Raw genomic sequence first — 16496 nt, 5'->3', positions numbered from 1 at the left:
GCTTAGGATGCTTTTTCCAGAAATTCATTTGCTGATGTTTAGTTTTTGAAATTTATATCTTTAAGAGCAATTTGCTAATGGCTATCTGATAAATAAAAATTCTTTTTTTAGCTATTAGTATGCTGTTTGAACTGTTTCTCATCTTCATTGAGAGGCTTTGAAGGAACAAAAAGCTTTAGATCTGATCTCTTTGATAGAATTTCTGTAACAGAAGATGAAACTTTATCAGGAGGACTTTGAAGAATTTGCTTACATGATGAACTTAATATTCTGATTTGTTCCTGCTTACATGACTGGATGCAATGACATTAATATGTTTCTTTGGTCTTGAAACAGGCTGATAAATGCATTCCAAAACTGAATGAAGGTGATCAAATAGTATTAATTAATGGCCGAGATATCTCAGAGCACACGCATGACCAGGTGGTCATGTTCATAAAAGCCAGCAGAGAATCTCACACGAGAGAGCTTGCACTTTTGGTCAGGCGGAAAGGTAACTGGGCTTATTTTATTCATTTTAATGTATTTGAGACTGTTGTTCTTATGCTTGGGTGGAATACCTTCTATTTAAATACATGCGTTCTCGGTTCACTTGGAATATGTCCGTGCTAGAAAGTTCTCCCTGCATTTAAATTAGTATCATAAATAGTTTTAACTGGAGGCTCTTTCCAATGCAACAAAGAATCTGTCAAGTTAGAATTTCTTCTTATGTTTTTAGCTCTAAAAATCTACAAAACAGCAAATGATTCCTTTCAAAAGTTCATTTGGTAAATATAGCATCATTTCACAAATCTTCAATTGCATGTTTGCAAATACCCATGAGCTGTTGTTGCCCAGCACGATTATGCTACAAAACAAGTCAAATGAGCTTTTTTAAAATTCTTACAGTAGATGTTTTATCATAATAATGAGCTTGACCCATGCAGTCTACTCACTAAATTGCTGCTGGCAAACAAGACAATCTTTGAAAATGTAGGGTCATAGGTCTTTATTTTTAAAATACAGAGGACCAATCCTGTTCCATTTGCTTGCTCCTATTTAAAGACATGCAGATCCCAGGAGCTTTCAGATGAAGTGAAACTTCTGGTTTATTATTTACTTTCTTTAGGAGCTATGATGAGACCTTAACACAAATGATTATAGAAGGGTTTTGCAAAGAGTTTCTGATTACATTATGACTTAAAAATCTGGAGGGATTATGCATTGCTGGGAAACAGGAGGCAATAAAACCTCATAAATGTTATAGGCCTCTGTAGCATTTACTTTATTTTAAATTTCGCATGTTTCTTGGAAGACAGATGTCTGTGTTTTGTTCTACCTGAACATAGTCCTGCTCCTGTTATTGCAGGCCTCTCCACTGGCGCTATGCAATATTTAGTCTTTCCTTAACCTTTTTTCTAGTCCCCCTCCTACCTGTAGATAAGTCTCTGCTTAGCTAAAGATAACCTGTGGCTCCATGCCAGTCATTTGTATAGGCATGAGTGCGAACAGCTCCACATTTTCTGTAGTTTGGTAGGTATGGGCCATTGTGAGCATTGCAGAGAATAACCACAGATGGGCACATTCAGTGGTACAATAGCTTTCATAGAGCAACAGAACTGCTGTGTAGTTTTTCATTAACGTTTTTCATGTTCTTCAACATGTTAGCAAGAAGTGGCAAATATAATGTTTTGTAATTTATTAAATCAGTTCCCTCGGTGTTAGTATAAGAGATTAGAAAAGAGAATTCAGGTACTCTAATGGAAAAGGAGTACAGTATGTTTGTGTTCATTTTACTGTGGGAGGTCCAAGCTTTTTGAGATATTCTATTAATTAATTTCTAAATTATTTTAGGCAAAACTCATGTAGTTTTCACAGTGGTTAATGTTGTGGGTTGTAAGCCTGTCCAGCAGTTCCATCTGCAAGACTAGATGGCAGCAAAAAAAAATAAATCTGTGCATTTGAAAGTAGTGGTTTGCCATCGTGGTTAACTCCTTAAGGAGTTTCTTTTCCCTAAAGACCATGAGGACTTTTTACTCTTTCCCCTTTCTTCAGTAATATGGTATATAAAGAAATGAAGTTAAGTCTGTTGCTGTTACTTGCTTTCTTGAGACCTGAACTTTGCAAATCGTGTTCTCACAAGCTGGTAAATCTTAGTATGTGTTGCAAGCACATTAGTGCTGTATGTAATGGATTTTAATTTTCAATGCATCTTTCAGTAGTTAAACAGTTTGTGGAGCCTAAATCAGAAGATGAAGTTGATTCCCAAAATCTCCCAGATTCTCTTCTTCCTATCTGTTCTGAATATGCTGATACTCTGGAGGAGTCTATGGAACAGCTAAGGAAAGGACTGGAAAGTGGGACAGTACTTATTCAGTTTGAGGTAGGTAATACTCAACTCTCAAATGCTATTAATACAGACCAATAGCAGCTGTGACCATCAAGTAAAGTCAGGGCTTAATTAATTACAAAACTTATTGTTCCCTTTCAGTCTTATCTGAAGAGAACACGAATATGAGTTGCCCATCAGTTTCACCCTCCCCTGCAGGAGAAAGAGGAGAATGATTTATCAGTCTTGCATAAAACATTATCTGCTGAGAAAAATGTTTTGATTAACATGTTTCTAGCTCAAGTACCCAAAGCTTACTAAATGTTGGGTTTTTTTATTGAGTAGAATAGCAGGGAGTTGACAGAGGATAGTCTTGTACTTTGTTTCTTTTCCTATGCTGCTCAGTGAAGTTTCTGAAACCTTTTATATCCTAACTTGTTTTTTCACATTCTCATATTTTGCTGCCTTTCATGGAGTGACAGCAGCAACTTGACTTCCTGTTCTTCTCTTAGAGGCTGATATGAAAGTTTTGCTATCTTAATTTCTATTTGAGGTTTGTAATGTGCAGTCTGTGGTATTTTTCCCTAGCAATCTAAATTGATGGTTACTTCCCGGGCAAATTACTCTGTAGGTGAGATTCCCCCCTATGTAAGATAAGACTTGGATGAACTGCTGTATAGATTAATTCATTATTGTTTGTTATATTCTTCAACATATCAGCAGAGAATATCCTAGAAAACTGACTAATAAAATGTTATTGTAGTTTATTAAAATAGTTCTTCAGCGTTAGCGTAAGAAATGAGAAAAGATAATTCAGTTCCTTCTCTAATGGAGACAAATTAGAGTGTGAGTATGTTTGTGTTCATTTAGCTGTTGGGGATCCAAACATTTTTTGTAACTTTGGAGAAACCCTGGTTGTTGTTATCTATTAATTTCACATAGCTGAAGTCTGGCATAATCCTTTCTAACTCTGGAAACTTGTAGAACAGCAATGCCTTCTTTCCCTGTTTTTGACGTTTTTCCTTCATTGTTGCTAAAAATGCCATGAGATTCAATGGTGATTGCTGAAGAGTTGTGGCGTTATTTATTGTATAACCATTCCTTTTATGAGGACTGCTTTGTTTCCAAAATTTGTGAGTGTTAAGATTTTCCCCACTTTTTTTAAAAGAAATTCTAGGCTCTGGTTTCAATCAGATCTCCAAAATCCACACCAGTAGTTACAATGCTGTAGTAACAAGTCTGTTAGCTACCGAAACAGTAACTCAAAAGATATCAGCTAGCTTTTAATTGTGCTTATTGTGCATAAATTTAGTCAACAACTTTGACAATGTTTCTTTAATAATCTTCATAGAATGTTTGATTATTTATGACTTTTTTTTTCCTGATAGCATTTATAAAAGGATATTCTTGATGTTACAAAAAAAAGTGCAGAACCCTTTTGTAATGTAATAAACTTAGTTTAGTGATAGCTTAGCGATCTTTTTTCTTTCAATTCATTGTTTAGTGACCTTCAGAAGCAGAGACAATTGCAACATCTCATTGGCTTTGGTAACTCTCACAATCTCCATTCATGTTAGTAAAATAGAGAATAATTATTTAGTACATTATCACATATAAAGTTTTTCCAGAACATATTCCTATAATTATAATTTATGTCCAGTTAAGCAGAATTTAACAAGTCTGTCAATGGTATATGACTTTTTTGTCAGGCAACAACAACAAAACTCCAGAACCGTTACTTAACATTAAATTATTCTTCCTTGTCTTCCACAAAAAGTAGAAATCTTAACTTGACTCAGGTAAAATGGAACTTAAATTATAACTAATGGAAGCTGTTTAATTGCTACATAGGTTATCAAGTTCTCTCCCCACATGGCATCCTTCCTCATTCATGCTCTGCAGTTGAAAAATGTGGTGAGCCATGATACTGAGACCCAGGATTCAGCAAGTCTTTTAATAGAATATTTTTGTACATTATTCCCTTTCTCTTAAAGTAGGGGATTTTAGCATCCTATTGGTTTCACTTAATTTTATGTGTGAAACCATATTCTAAATCTTTAAACATGAAAGATGTAATTACATCTATGTTAAGAGTCTCGTGAAGTACTTAAAACTCTGGCACAGCCAGGTTACTCATTTGTAAGTTGCTTTCATGTATATTTAATACAGCAAAATTGTAATTGTATAATTGCATTTCTTGATTTGTTGTTGTTGTGTTTTTCCTCCTGTACCCTTTATTGACTTAAACCATGCTCTCAATGCATTTTGATCTTAAAATTTATTTTTGGTTATATGCATACTTGCCCACATTCACTTCAGATAAAATTTGCGAGGTAGAGCTTGGCCCAAAAGAAAGGGAGTAACGTATTAAGAGACTGTGATAAAGATTTGCTTTTTCAAATATTTGCAGGGTTGTATGTAGTAGTTTTCGTCCAGAAAATGTTTGAGTTTTTGTATTACAGTTGATTCCAAGAAATATCGGTGTCTATTTTTTTTCTTCTGATGTTTTTTATTGCTCAGTTCTTCCATGCTCATTCTCAGTTTTACTTCTAGCCCTCCCACAATTGTGTGGTACATCTTATAAGACAAAGAAGACTTTGCAAGAAAACAGTTTATGTATATCAATGATTTGCATATTTTCTCTTTTTTCCTAGAAATTCTTCTAGAGATGATGATGATGGACTAGCAATAATAGAAATTATTTTCACATAAAAAGATACATGTATATAAATAAAACTCAGGAATTTTGCACAACCGTATCCCCCCAAAACTCACCTATTTTTAAATTCTGCCTTGCAGCAACTTTATAGAAAGAAACCAGGGTTGGCTGTTACATGTGCAAAGGTACCTCAGAATATGGACAAGAATCGATACAAAGATGTTCTACCTTGTGAGTATTAAGTACAGACTTTTTGCATATTTTTGTGCTCTAAATGATAGTTTATAAGACTGTTGTATTTAATCTCTTTGTAAAGATTTAATTATATTATCCAAGTTATATAAATGTTCATTTTATTTTCTAAAAGATCTATTTTGTTTTGTAACCTGCTGTTTATGTCTGCAATTCCTCGTTTTTTTGACTTAAAAGGGAAGCATGACCTCTAATTTCTAATTTAATTCCTTCTTTATTTTATTTTTTGTGTGCAGATGATGCCACAAGGATAATACTGCAGGGAGATGAAGATTACATTAATGCGAATTATGTGAATGTAAGTCATACAGAGACCTGCATTTGCTCACTTTCTATATTACAATAGCAGACTAAATTTAGCCTTTTGTAAGGAATAAGGGTTATTCATTTTACATTTTGGGGATTCATAAATGTGAAAGATGTGTAGATTCATAATGTAAAAGAGGAGATGTCTCTTGTGAAACAGGTGGTCACTCTGATACACAGCAGATAAAAGCACATGGAATCCACCATAATTTTCCTATACTGCATGACATAATTTTGTGGGTTTAATATTTAGCTCCTTATGTAGACCTGAGAAAATGGGCAACATTCCAGACTAAGCTTTATTTTTTAATAATATTTTTAATGAAAATTGTCTTCGGGTTTTTGTCTTGTGGCTGTGAATAATGATGCATTAAATTGATGAAGCAGAGCAGTTAACTCTTGTAGGTTTTTGTTAGTTACTGAAAGTGTTCTCCTGTCTGATCAGAGTCTTGGAGATTAAAAATAGTTTAGCATTGCTTAAATTAGGTATTTTGTCAACTTTAATTTCTCAATAAATACCTTAGAAAACTTGGAAGTGTTTGAACAGTTCTTGTCTGTCAATCACATTTTCCAACCTGTTGTTTTTCTGATAGCCTTTGACTGTATATTTTAAAATAAACCTTTCCAAATTAGCTTGTTAGCTAATTTAGGTATTAGGACCAATCTTTTTCAAAATGTAGATGAAATCTGTAATTTTGATTCAGCTCTTTCTGTAAATCGTTTTTCTCTATTTTGTAAATTCTGAGGTTGTCTCCTATAACTTAAAACTAAGCTTTTTTCCTGTAGAACCACTTGTAGCATATCAGCTATACTATAAAGGGTCCGGAAGAGAAACCAGAACTCTCATTGCCTAAATCACGTGTTTAAGATGGGAGACAAGGAAAAGGGGGCGGGGGGAATGTTTGTGTATCAGATACATTTGGGAAAGAATAAGCTATTAACTTAATGTATCCAGTATCAACTATTACATAGCTTTTGCTAGTGCACCTTTGGTATACCTTGCCGTTACTCCTTACTAAATATTAAAGAAAACTTGGAAAGCTTTGCAGTTTCAAGTTTTGAAATACATTTTCAGTATTAATTAGCTCTTCCTATTTCAGTTGAAGGGATGTAGTATCTATAGTATAGAATTTGTTTAAATTAAATGTTTGAAGATTATCACATAACAAATTGTGATCTTGATGGTCTTCTTGCTCAGCTCGTATTCTTAATCTTTCCTCAAAACTTTCTCTGATTGAATGAAATGCTGAATATTTAAAAAAAAAAAAAAAAAAAAAAAGGCACTAATTGAGTAGTGAGAACAAATTTTACATAGGGCATTTCTTTCTCCTTATAGATGGAAATTCCTTCTGTGGGCATTGTGAACAGGTACATTGCTACACAAGGACCTCTTCCTCACACATGTGCACACTTCTGGCAAGTTGTCTGGGATCACAAGCTGTCGCTGATTATTATGTTAACAACTCTCACAGAACGAGGACGGGTAAGTATATTCAGGTTCTTTGTATGCTAAAGAAATATACTATGCCTTCAAACTATTTCTCCCATTGTTATGATTAAATAACCCTAAAATAGGCCACCTTATTCTGTTGAATCATTTCTCTGAAGGCCAGACTTTCTGAATTACTTAGAGGAAGAGATTTCGTTTTTTTTTTTCTGTTATGTTTCTTTGAAAACAAACCAGCTATCAGATAAACAGAAATCACTGTACTGAGTCCGACTTTGTTGATCAGCCAGCTATTGCATGCTGTCCTTTCCCATAAGAACTGAGCTCCATGTTGCAGTGACCCAGTGGTTCAGCACATCTGGAAGTTCTGAGCACACTGAGCAAAACTTCCAGTCTGGCTTCAAACCAGAATCTGCCATTTCACTACTTACTAAATTAAGCATGTTAGTGGTCAGAATATAACCTGCTTGCTTTTACTTAAGTCAAAGGTTCTTTCCTAAAATTGCTCTAATTCCTCTAATTTTGCTTAAATTCTAGTGTTCCATTAGTTTCAGGATAATAGTATAATAATAATAGCATAAGTCAGGATAATTCAGTGAAAATTAAAGCAATATCTGTTGCATTTTGTTGTAGTTTGAGTTAAGGTGTCCTTTTTAGTTTTAAAGATGAAGGTTTTAGGTGATTAAAGAAAGGAATTGTTTTTGAAGTTTCAGAAGCTAAAAACTGAACAGTGGGAAAAAATGATGTTTGGATGCCTTTACCTTAGTAAAGGTATCTTTAGTTTATTTCCTGTATATATTCCTTAGTTTATCTTTATTTCCTGTATCTATTCTACACTATCAAATTTACCTGGTATCCCAGTCAAAAACTAATGTTTTTGGAATGCAAGAGAGCAAATAGTTGAGGTCCTAAATAGCATCATGATTGAGAAGGAGCACTTAAACAACAATGTAATTCCTCATCAAAGTGTATGCAAGAAGTGTAAAAGCTGAAAAGAATAAATTTTAACCATGGTCAGACCACACATCTAGTCATTTCAGGTTGGAAATAAGGAGAAATTTCTTCTCAGAAAGAGCAGTCAGGCATTGGAACAGGTTGCCCAGGGAAGTGCTGGTGTCATCGTCCCTTGGGGTGTTCAAGGAAAGGTTGGACATGGTGCTTAGGGACATGGTTTAGTGGGTGACATTGAGAGTAGGGTGATGGCTGGACCAGATGGTCTTGGAGGTCTTTTCCAACTTTAATGATTCTGTGATTCATAAAGATAGACATTATTGAACATCATCTGGCACAAAAACGCTCTCTTATCTTTCCTCTGTATTGCAATCAAAATGACTTCCTTTTCTTAAGAAGCACTGGCCAATATTTGTCTGTACTTTTCTCAGTGAGTTGGAACTTTCAAGGCAATATGCAGCTATCTTCTAACCTTCCGGCCTTTGCATTTATGTACCATGCGCTTTCTGAGTTTTCTTTACATTCAGATGTGACCACAGTTTGTGAGTGAATTTTTAGAGACAGAAAAAGATGTACAACTTTGCCAGAATATCCCTATTGGCAAATGCCATTCCTCTTTTCAAGCCCCAGAGATATTATATTCTAGATATATATATCTATTTTCAACAGTGTGAAGATTTATAGCATGGGATTAAAAAAAATCCAGTAAAGTTCATTATTTTTTTTTTGTTGTAGAAATGACTGCACTATATTTTTATTTAGATTGAAAGGAGAAACAAGACTACTACAGTAAAAGTTATGGGCATAATAGTTAAAATTTGAATAATTTCTTTTTGTAAGTCATTGAAAACTGAGCCCTAAAAAGGCAGAATGAACAAACTGTAACATTTCAAAATTTTCAGCCTCAGCTGTAGTAGTTAAAAATAAATAAAAAATAAATAAAACACACTTAACACACTGATAGGCTTAAAGGTTAAGCCATTATGGGAGTGTATGAAATGAGTGTGAGGCAGAGGGGCAAGTTACACTTTCCTGCATCAGTAAGTATGTTTCTGGGCCTATGTTTATAGCTCTAGCATTTTGACACAGTTAGTCCTTTAAGACATCTGTCTTCAGTCTTATGTCTGACATCTAAAAAAAAAAAGGTCATGTTGCTTATCTTCCACAAATGACACTCAGATGAACTGAAGTTGTTCATCAGTTCTTCTAGTTTCTTCGCTCAGTTTGCCGTAGAAAAATGTGAAGGGCAGCTTTCATTATGTGACCCAGTTACTGTATATTATTGTCCCTACAATAACTTTCTGTAAAGTATTCTTGCTATAAGCATCATTGTGTGTTAAAAATATTTTCACATTAAACACACAAAATGTTGTCAAATGGAAAAATGAAGACTTTTTTCCCATTCAGTGAATTGCTGTCAAAAACTAAAGTCGTGCATAGCTCTTAGTGGCATGAAAGAGGTATTAACCTAAGCTGAGGAAGTTGTCTTTACCTAGGGTTGTTTCATTTCCTTCATCACTTTCTTTCAGGGGTATGGGACAGGAAAGCATTCTTAAGGACGCAGCTGGATACGTACCAGGCATGCTGTACTTTTGGAGGAGTGCATGTTAAGGAGTGACAGAGTGCTGTTATTCTTTTTCCTGCTTGCTTGTCCTGTGCAGACTGAGTTATCTTTTAGGGCCCTCAGAAACAGAGCATGCCTTGCTCTTGCCTTCAGCCATGAGACTGCAGTATTGGAAGAGGGGGGGAACAGACTGGTTTGCACTTCTGCTTGCTTTTTCTTGCTAGCACAGAGTAGTTGGGCTCTGCTGAAGTTTCCTACCTACTGTTAACTATTGAAACAGTGTTCTTACAACACTAGTAGTTCATCTAATTACTACTTAATGTTTATAATATTTATAATATAACTTATTATAATTAATATTTGTAATAAACCATTTATGCATTACAGCATGATCTTGCTTTAAGGTTAAACTGCCTTATTGAAGGTTTAACTGGGTCCCACTGGTATATACTGAAACCTGTATAGATTTTTGAACAGTGACCTTGGTGAGCATTGATCATCATTGATTTGGTAATGCAGTTTGTGTAGATGATTGTGGTCATGGAAAAGTCTGTCATGTCCTTTTGTTGAAAGGAAAGCATTAGATTCAGTTATTTAGGGCTCTGCTGAGGCAAGTCTTAAACACTCCCTGGAAAGGATATTCCATCGCTTGTTTGGACCTAAGAAGTGCCAATGTTTAATTGCTGTTTCACATATTCCAAGGTTAATTGTTCTTAACAGTGAAGAATTTTATTCTTGTATCCTGGAAGAATTTCCCCCTGAAGCAACCTCTGCCCATTGTTTATTGGCCTGTCACTGCACATCCTTGTGAAGACAGCACAGCTTTTTGTATACCTACCTTTCAGATATTGAATACCTGCTTAAATCCCCCTGGATTTTTATTCTCTAGGCTGAACAAGCCCAGTTTCTTCAGCCTTTCTTCATATGTCAAGTTACCCAATCCTTTACTGATCTAGGTGGCCCTCTGCTGGATCCTCTCCATTTTTTCATGTCTCTTGCAGTGGCATGCATTCTTTATTGATTGTATATCCACGCTGAGACTTTACTTACATTCACATGAAAAGGTCTGTTAAGGTTTTCTTTACTAAGTGATTTACAGCTTGGTCTTGTACTTCATTTTCGTATAGTAGCTTTTAAAGTTTCAAAACATATTTTTACATATAGACCTTTAAGTTGTGGAAGTAGGCATATAGTTGTAGACTCTGTTTTGGGGAATTAAATACTTTCATTTTTGTCTTTGAGTCACCTCAAACCTGGAAGACTTGCAAGTGGTTGTTTTGCCTTTATGATGAGATGTTTCCTGAAGATGTCTACTTTTAATAATTGTTTCATACGCATTTTCAATTTTTAGTTTATTCTGTGGTAAAACCATCCAGAAGAGCTGGACTTAGCGCTTCATGACTTTCTGTGTAGACGAGAAAATTGTCAGTGCTCTGTTTCAGTTAGTTCAGCTCAGCTCAGCTCTTCCTCTTTCTCTAACCATATGACCCAGACTGCCTTTTCTCTTCCCCTTCTTTGATGAAAACAAGTACAAGTTTTTCACCTCTCATGCAGTGTCCGAACTGTTTCCACCAGTAAAACTGAATTAACAAGCTTGTGTGGTTGTGGCTGACTTGTTATAGATAGGTATGTGTTTAACTGCATGCATCTCCACATTCTCACAGACCATGTTTGCCCTATGCAGCCTAGCTTCTAATGTGTTTGAGGCATGCTTTACCAGTTATGAACCACTGTGGTGAAGCTGAATATGATTTTAAAACTACTCAGTATCTTCCAGGGAGTCTTAATCAGGTTACCTTATGCAATTCAAAAGCAATATATTCTCTGTACAGACCTGAAAAATAGAAAGCCACAGCTTTAACTGAACTGGAAACTAGATCCACAGCATTCCCACCTGCTTGTACCTGATCTGTATCTTTCTGCTTAGTGAAGTTCCATGCAGCTGGCTGGAAAAAACATTCAACACAAAGCAGGAATATCTCTTATAAAACATTTTACAGAGTGCTTTAAGCAGTTTATTTCTTTCAGGGCTATCCTGGTGTGTCGTGCTGAGGGAAAACCTGGACTAGCATATTCCCTTTTTTTTTTTTCTTGCACTTTTTTTGTCAGCATAGTATTTGGTAGCATTTTTCTATCTGTAACTGAAATCCTCTGACCACTTCGTAAAACTTTATACCAGTCTGATCAAGTCTTCAACTGCACTGTTCTGCAATACAGAGCTCTGATACTCATTCAAGGTTTGTGATGGAATGTAAATTAGAAATGTGCTCATCGAACTTTGCCCTGCTTTTCAAATCAAACCATTTGAATAGAGCAGTAAGCAGTACATGCCAGAAAGCTTATCAGTTTTGAAGTGTAAATCCTAAAGAAAGTGAGGGAAGAGCTAGACTGCTCTGACTGCTCATACTGACATCCTATAGAAGCTGAATCTTCTTAACAATCATCTATGGAAAATTTGGGTCAGAGGAAAGAGGAGCTAAGTCTTTACCTCTAACTTTGGAAAGAACAAATGATGGTAGTTTGTCAGCATGACTGGCAGTAGTCTTAGTAGTCTTAGGGTCTTAGATACTGTCAAGGTTTTGATTCTGAATGAAAGAGAACAGAGGAAAATGTTGATAGTGTAGTATATTGCAGAAGAGAAGATGAGAGGTAGAGAAGATGAGATGCCTAAAGAGAGAATATGTGATTGAAGTGGTAGACTAAGCTAGTTAGCTAGGCAGTGGCACTTTTTTAATGACACTAGAGGGTCAAGATTGCATTTTCAAGGCCAATAGATGGATGTTCTTGTAAATGAAGTGGGATTTGATGAATGCCCAAGCAGGTGTCATCTGAAGATGAATGTAAAGGAAATATATAGCACCTTATGAGATTTATAGGTAAAACTTTCCCTTCAACTTTTATCTTGTCTTTCTCATACAAAAGAAAAATCCCCATCCCCTTTAAAGGGGGGGGGGGAGGAAAACCATTGAAATGTATTAATTTTTTTCTCTGCTATCCTCATGATCAGGACTTTACAGATGATTAAAAAGGGGTGTTAAAGCCTTTTTATGACAGAACACTGAAACAAAAACCCTAAATCACCAGTGAATCCCGGAACTTCAGAATTCCATGCTCTCTCTTCTGTCTACCTATCCCATTTACCAGTACATTTACTTTCTCAACTCTTCTTGGAGTTGGAAGACTTCCCTGTAATTACTTGCATGCACATGAGCACCCACTAAAGCTAATTGTATTAATGATTCTGATCCTAGACACTGGTTTTGTTTTTCAGAGAATATCTCAATTTTCACATATCTTTAAATCTGAGCATTATATGTAACGGTGCATTGTTTATCATTTTGGGGAAATATCATTGTTTATATGAAATCTTGAAGTAGCACTCAAATGTTTGAAGCCCAACTCATATTTGAAAAGCAAATTTCACTGACTTAATAAAAACTATTTTGCAGGGTTTTCTAAAACATTCTTTTTTTTCTTCTCACATCAACATAATGTTGATGACTTTTGTTAGGCGTTAAACAATAGATACTGCATTTTTTATGCCCTTAAACTGAATTCGGTTCTGAAGGTATCTCTGGAGATACTGTTCCACCTATCTGCTTAGAAGAGGCAACTCTGAAATCCATGTAGATTGCACAGGGTCACGTTAGTTAAGTTTTGATTATTTCAGAGGATGGAGATTCCACAGCCTCTTAGAGCAGCTTGTTTTTGTACTTGACCATCCTCATCAATTTTTTTTGCCAACATCTAATCAGAATTTTCCTTTTTGCACCTTTATTCAGTCGTCTATTGACCTTGCATTACACACTTCTGGGAGATGTCTGTCTTCACCGTAACGCGCTACTTGGTAGCTGAGATAGTAATTAATCCCTCCCCCCTATACACACACACACACACGCTTTACTTCTTAAGATGGAACGAATCCATGTTTCTCCTCCTAACTTATGTTTTGAGAAATTGTTTTCAGAGATGGCAGTTTAGTACTAGACAGAAAGCTCTTATCTTACATCCTGTCTATTTGATTTTTTTTATTATAAATGTCTAAACCCGCAAGTTTATAGAGAGTTTAGCCCATTCTGTCATGTTAGGTTCCAATTTGGATGTAAACACCTCACCAACAAACCAAAGCAGTTGCTCCTTGAATTCTCTGAAACATAGCATAGGTGGGAAGGCTAGAAGCAGAAGTACTTGTTTAAAGCCTTGATGTGTACTTAATTTTCCTTTTGTCTTCACAGACAAAATGTCATCAGTATTGGCCTGATCCACCAGATGTAATGGAATATGGCAGCTTTCGTGTCAGATGCCACTCTGAAGATTGTACAATTGCATATGTTATTAGAGAAATGGTAGTTACAAATGTTGAGGTAAGTGCCTGCTGTCTTAAATTATATCCAAGCAAGCTGAATGAATACCTATGTAGATAGGAAGATACAGACTGGGAGTATACGCATCTGTGTGTAAATATACACATTTCATAAAAGATATGTGTATATATATAATATGAATCAACATCGTATTATTATTTCTATAGAGTTTCCTGAAAACGTACTTTTTGAAGGGTTACATTGTCCTGTAATATGTTAATCCATTATGCTGTACAGGTACTGTGATGAGCTTCATAAAGAAGTTCGGTGCTTCGCTGTAAACATTGTTGCAGTCACTGACTCTTCACAAATATTTAGATTTTCAATGAGATTTTTTTCTAAGTGTGCTCTTTCACGGTGAAAATATGGGGCACTTGGCTAATAGCACATGTGACTAGAATAGCTAGTAATGAAGCAAATCACAATAATGTCAATTTTAGAGAAGACACAGAATTTCACCTGCTCCTTTTTATCATCTTTTGTCACAGTTCTAAAACTCCTTAGCTTATAATAGTTTTTGCTAATGAGAGGGTTATAAAGCAAAGCAGAAGTGAAATACACGGGATACTTCTTAGGTATGAGCTATGTATGTATGTAGTGAAATTTATATTCAGATAACATCTATACTTCCCACAACCTGAATATAGGGTCTGAAGTTTGGCTTTTGTTCATAAGTTCTCCTACATTCTTACGTATTTCCCTCTATCTCTTCTCCAAATTTCTGTGGTCACAAATATTTTCTAAAAAGACGAATGGTTTATGCTATCATAAGATACTTGTATAAGAAATCACTGAACTGACCAAATGCTAATCTACAGTTTTAGTACTAGTCAATCTTCTGTGTGATTGTGCTTTAGTGTTACCAGAGTTGCTAGTATTAACAAAAAAAAAAAAAAAAAAAAAGGTTTTAAAGTGCAGTGTTTCATTGGCATTCTTACAGCAAGATCACCAGTCCTGTAGTCTCATAAATTTGTAACTGAATCAATTGAATCTTGACAGTGCACATAAATTTGTCTTAATGTGATTCAGATTTCTGTTGTAGTCCTAACCGTACAAGATACTAGCGCTTATGCTATTCAAAGATCTTTCAATTAGGATTGTTTACACTGTCTCGGTTTCTAGTTATGAGAAACCATCCAGTCAAGGAGCAATAGGCAAACTTCTATTTGCTGTCATTCAAATTAATGGATTGCAAATTAAATTTGGTTAGGTAATGCTTCTCCCCTCCAATGCTTCTTCCTGGCTAGTGTTTATCACTGTTTCATAATTTTGAGTAAAATCACCATTATGTGTTTGCACTTCCAGTGTGTTGTTACTAGCATGTGGTATGTAAAAATCCTGTTGAATTTTTTTCATAAAAGTTTTTTTGAGATAAAGGCAATGTAAGAGCTTAGTGTGCTTTTTCAGACATACTAACAGATTTGATAGGACAAGGATCTCATACCCAAAGTTGTCCCATAGAAGCTATCGGTTTAGAACATCATTTCTAATGCAAAGGCATATGCTTGCTCAGAGTTCATTTTCATGAGACAAAATGGTGTGATTTTAAAAATTATTCTAAATTCTTCTAATAACTCTAAAAAGCTAGGCCAAGGTGGATGCATTTTTGTTGGGAAGGAGGTTGTTTTGATTGCGCTCTGGTTTTTAATCCCTTTTTCCACTAAGGGCAAGTTTGTTTATACAGTTAAATGGAGCGGTCACACTCAACCACTCATCATCCAGCTGCCCAATGCAGTAAAAACAGGACTCTAATAACTGGAAGCCTTGTGTGAGTTTGGAATTTCAGATGAGCAAAAGATGTACAAAGATTTTTATTTCAAAATCTAGTGAAAGAAACTCTTTGAAACACTGAAGTATCTTGAAGTATCTCCTTGTTTTACATACCATTTGACATTTGAGCTGCCTTTTTAAAGCTGATCAAATATATTCTCTTGGGGGCATCTTCTGCTTAAAAGTAGAATTTGCAAAGCTTTATATGTGCTCTCTGTCACAAATATTGTTGTTGGGTTCTTTGAAGAATACATAAAAAGTCATCTGAATTCAAATCAGGGTTTTATTAGTCCCTGAGTTAATGTGAGCATCGTTGCATTGGTCTTTATGAAGTAGCTTTTAGTAGTAAGATGGATAAAGCTTCAAACCTCACAAGAGACTTGATTCCTGTTGGAAAGGCATATTTGTGAAAGAGTTTCCTGTGGATTAAGTTGCACAGGTTTCTAATTTGTCTTAAGGGAAAACAGCTAAAAAGAGAAGTTTATGAAATGATGCTCTTGGCCTTTTGTTCATATTTGTTTGGAAGATTTGAGGAACAAGAAACTTCCTAGGATTTTTCTGACACAGTTTATCTTGATGCTTCTTCACCTGTAATTGAAGATCAGCAAGTGACTGCGGATCTATGAAATACTTGGAGCTTTTCTAAGCCTTGTGAAATTAAATATGGTTTAATTTCTGGCCCTTCTGTTTTCAAGACCAAGATTGAAATCAATCCTATAGTAAAAGGAAGAGAAAGCATATAAAGAACTAAGTTTTTTTTTATTTATTTTATTATTTTTTTTTAAAGCAACTTCAAAACATTTTTGGTCCATTTGTTCTGGTCCCCCAAGGAGAGAAATTGTGTAGTGCAAGTGCTAAATTCATCACACAGTGCA

General features: G+C 35.2%; 1 protein-coding gene across 1 annotated transcript in view; it reads left to right on the top strand.

Annotated features, from left to right (window-relative positions):
* The window catches only part of PTPN3 (protein tyrosine phosphatase non-receptor type 3), a 124166-nt gene that overhangs the window by 97088 nt on the left and 10582 nt on the right, over positions 1–16496 (top strand). The window contains 6 exon segments of the mRNA XM_050708712.1: positions 337–493; positions 2199–2362; positions 5108–5198; positions 5456–5517; positions 6862–7008; positions 13723–13851. Of these exon segments, the coding sequence (XP_050564669.1) occupies positions 337–493; positions 2199–2362; positions 5108–5198; positions 5456–5517; positions 6862–7008; positions 13723–13851 (750 nt within the window).

This window comes from Cygnus atratus, chromosome 2 (assembly GCF_013377495.2).
Source record: "Cygnus atratus isolate AKBS03 ecotype Queensland, Australia chromosome 2, CAtr_DNAZoo_HiC_assembly, whole genome shotgun sequence".
NCBI classification, from domain to species: Eukaryota; Metazoa; Chordata; class Aves; order Anseriformes; family Anatidae; genus Cygnus; species Cygnus atratus.
Note: the sequence above shows the minus strand (reverse complement) of the source record. Positions and strands in the feature narration are given on the sequence as shown.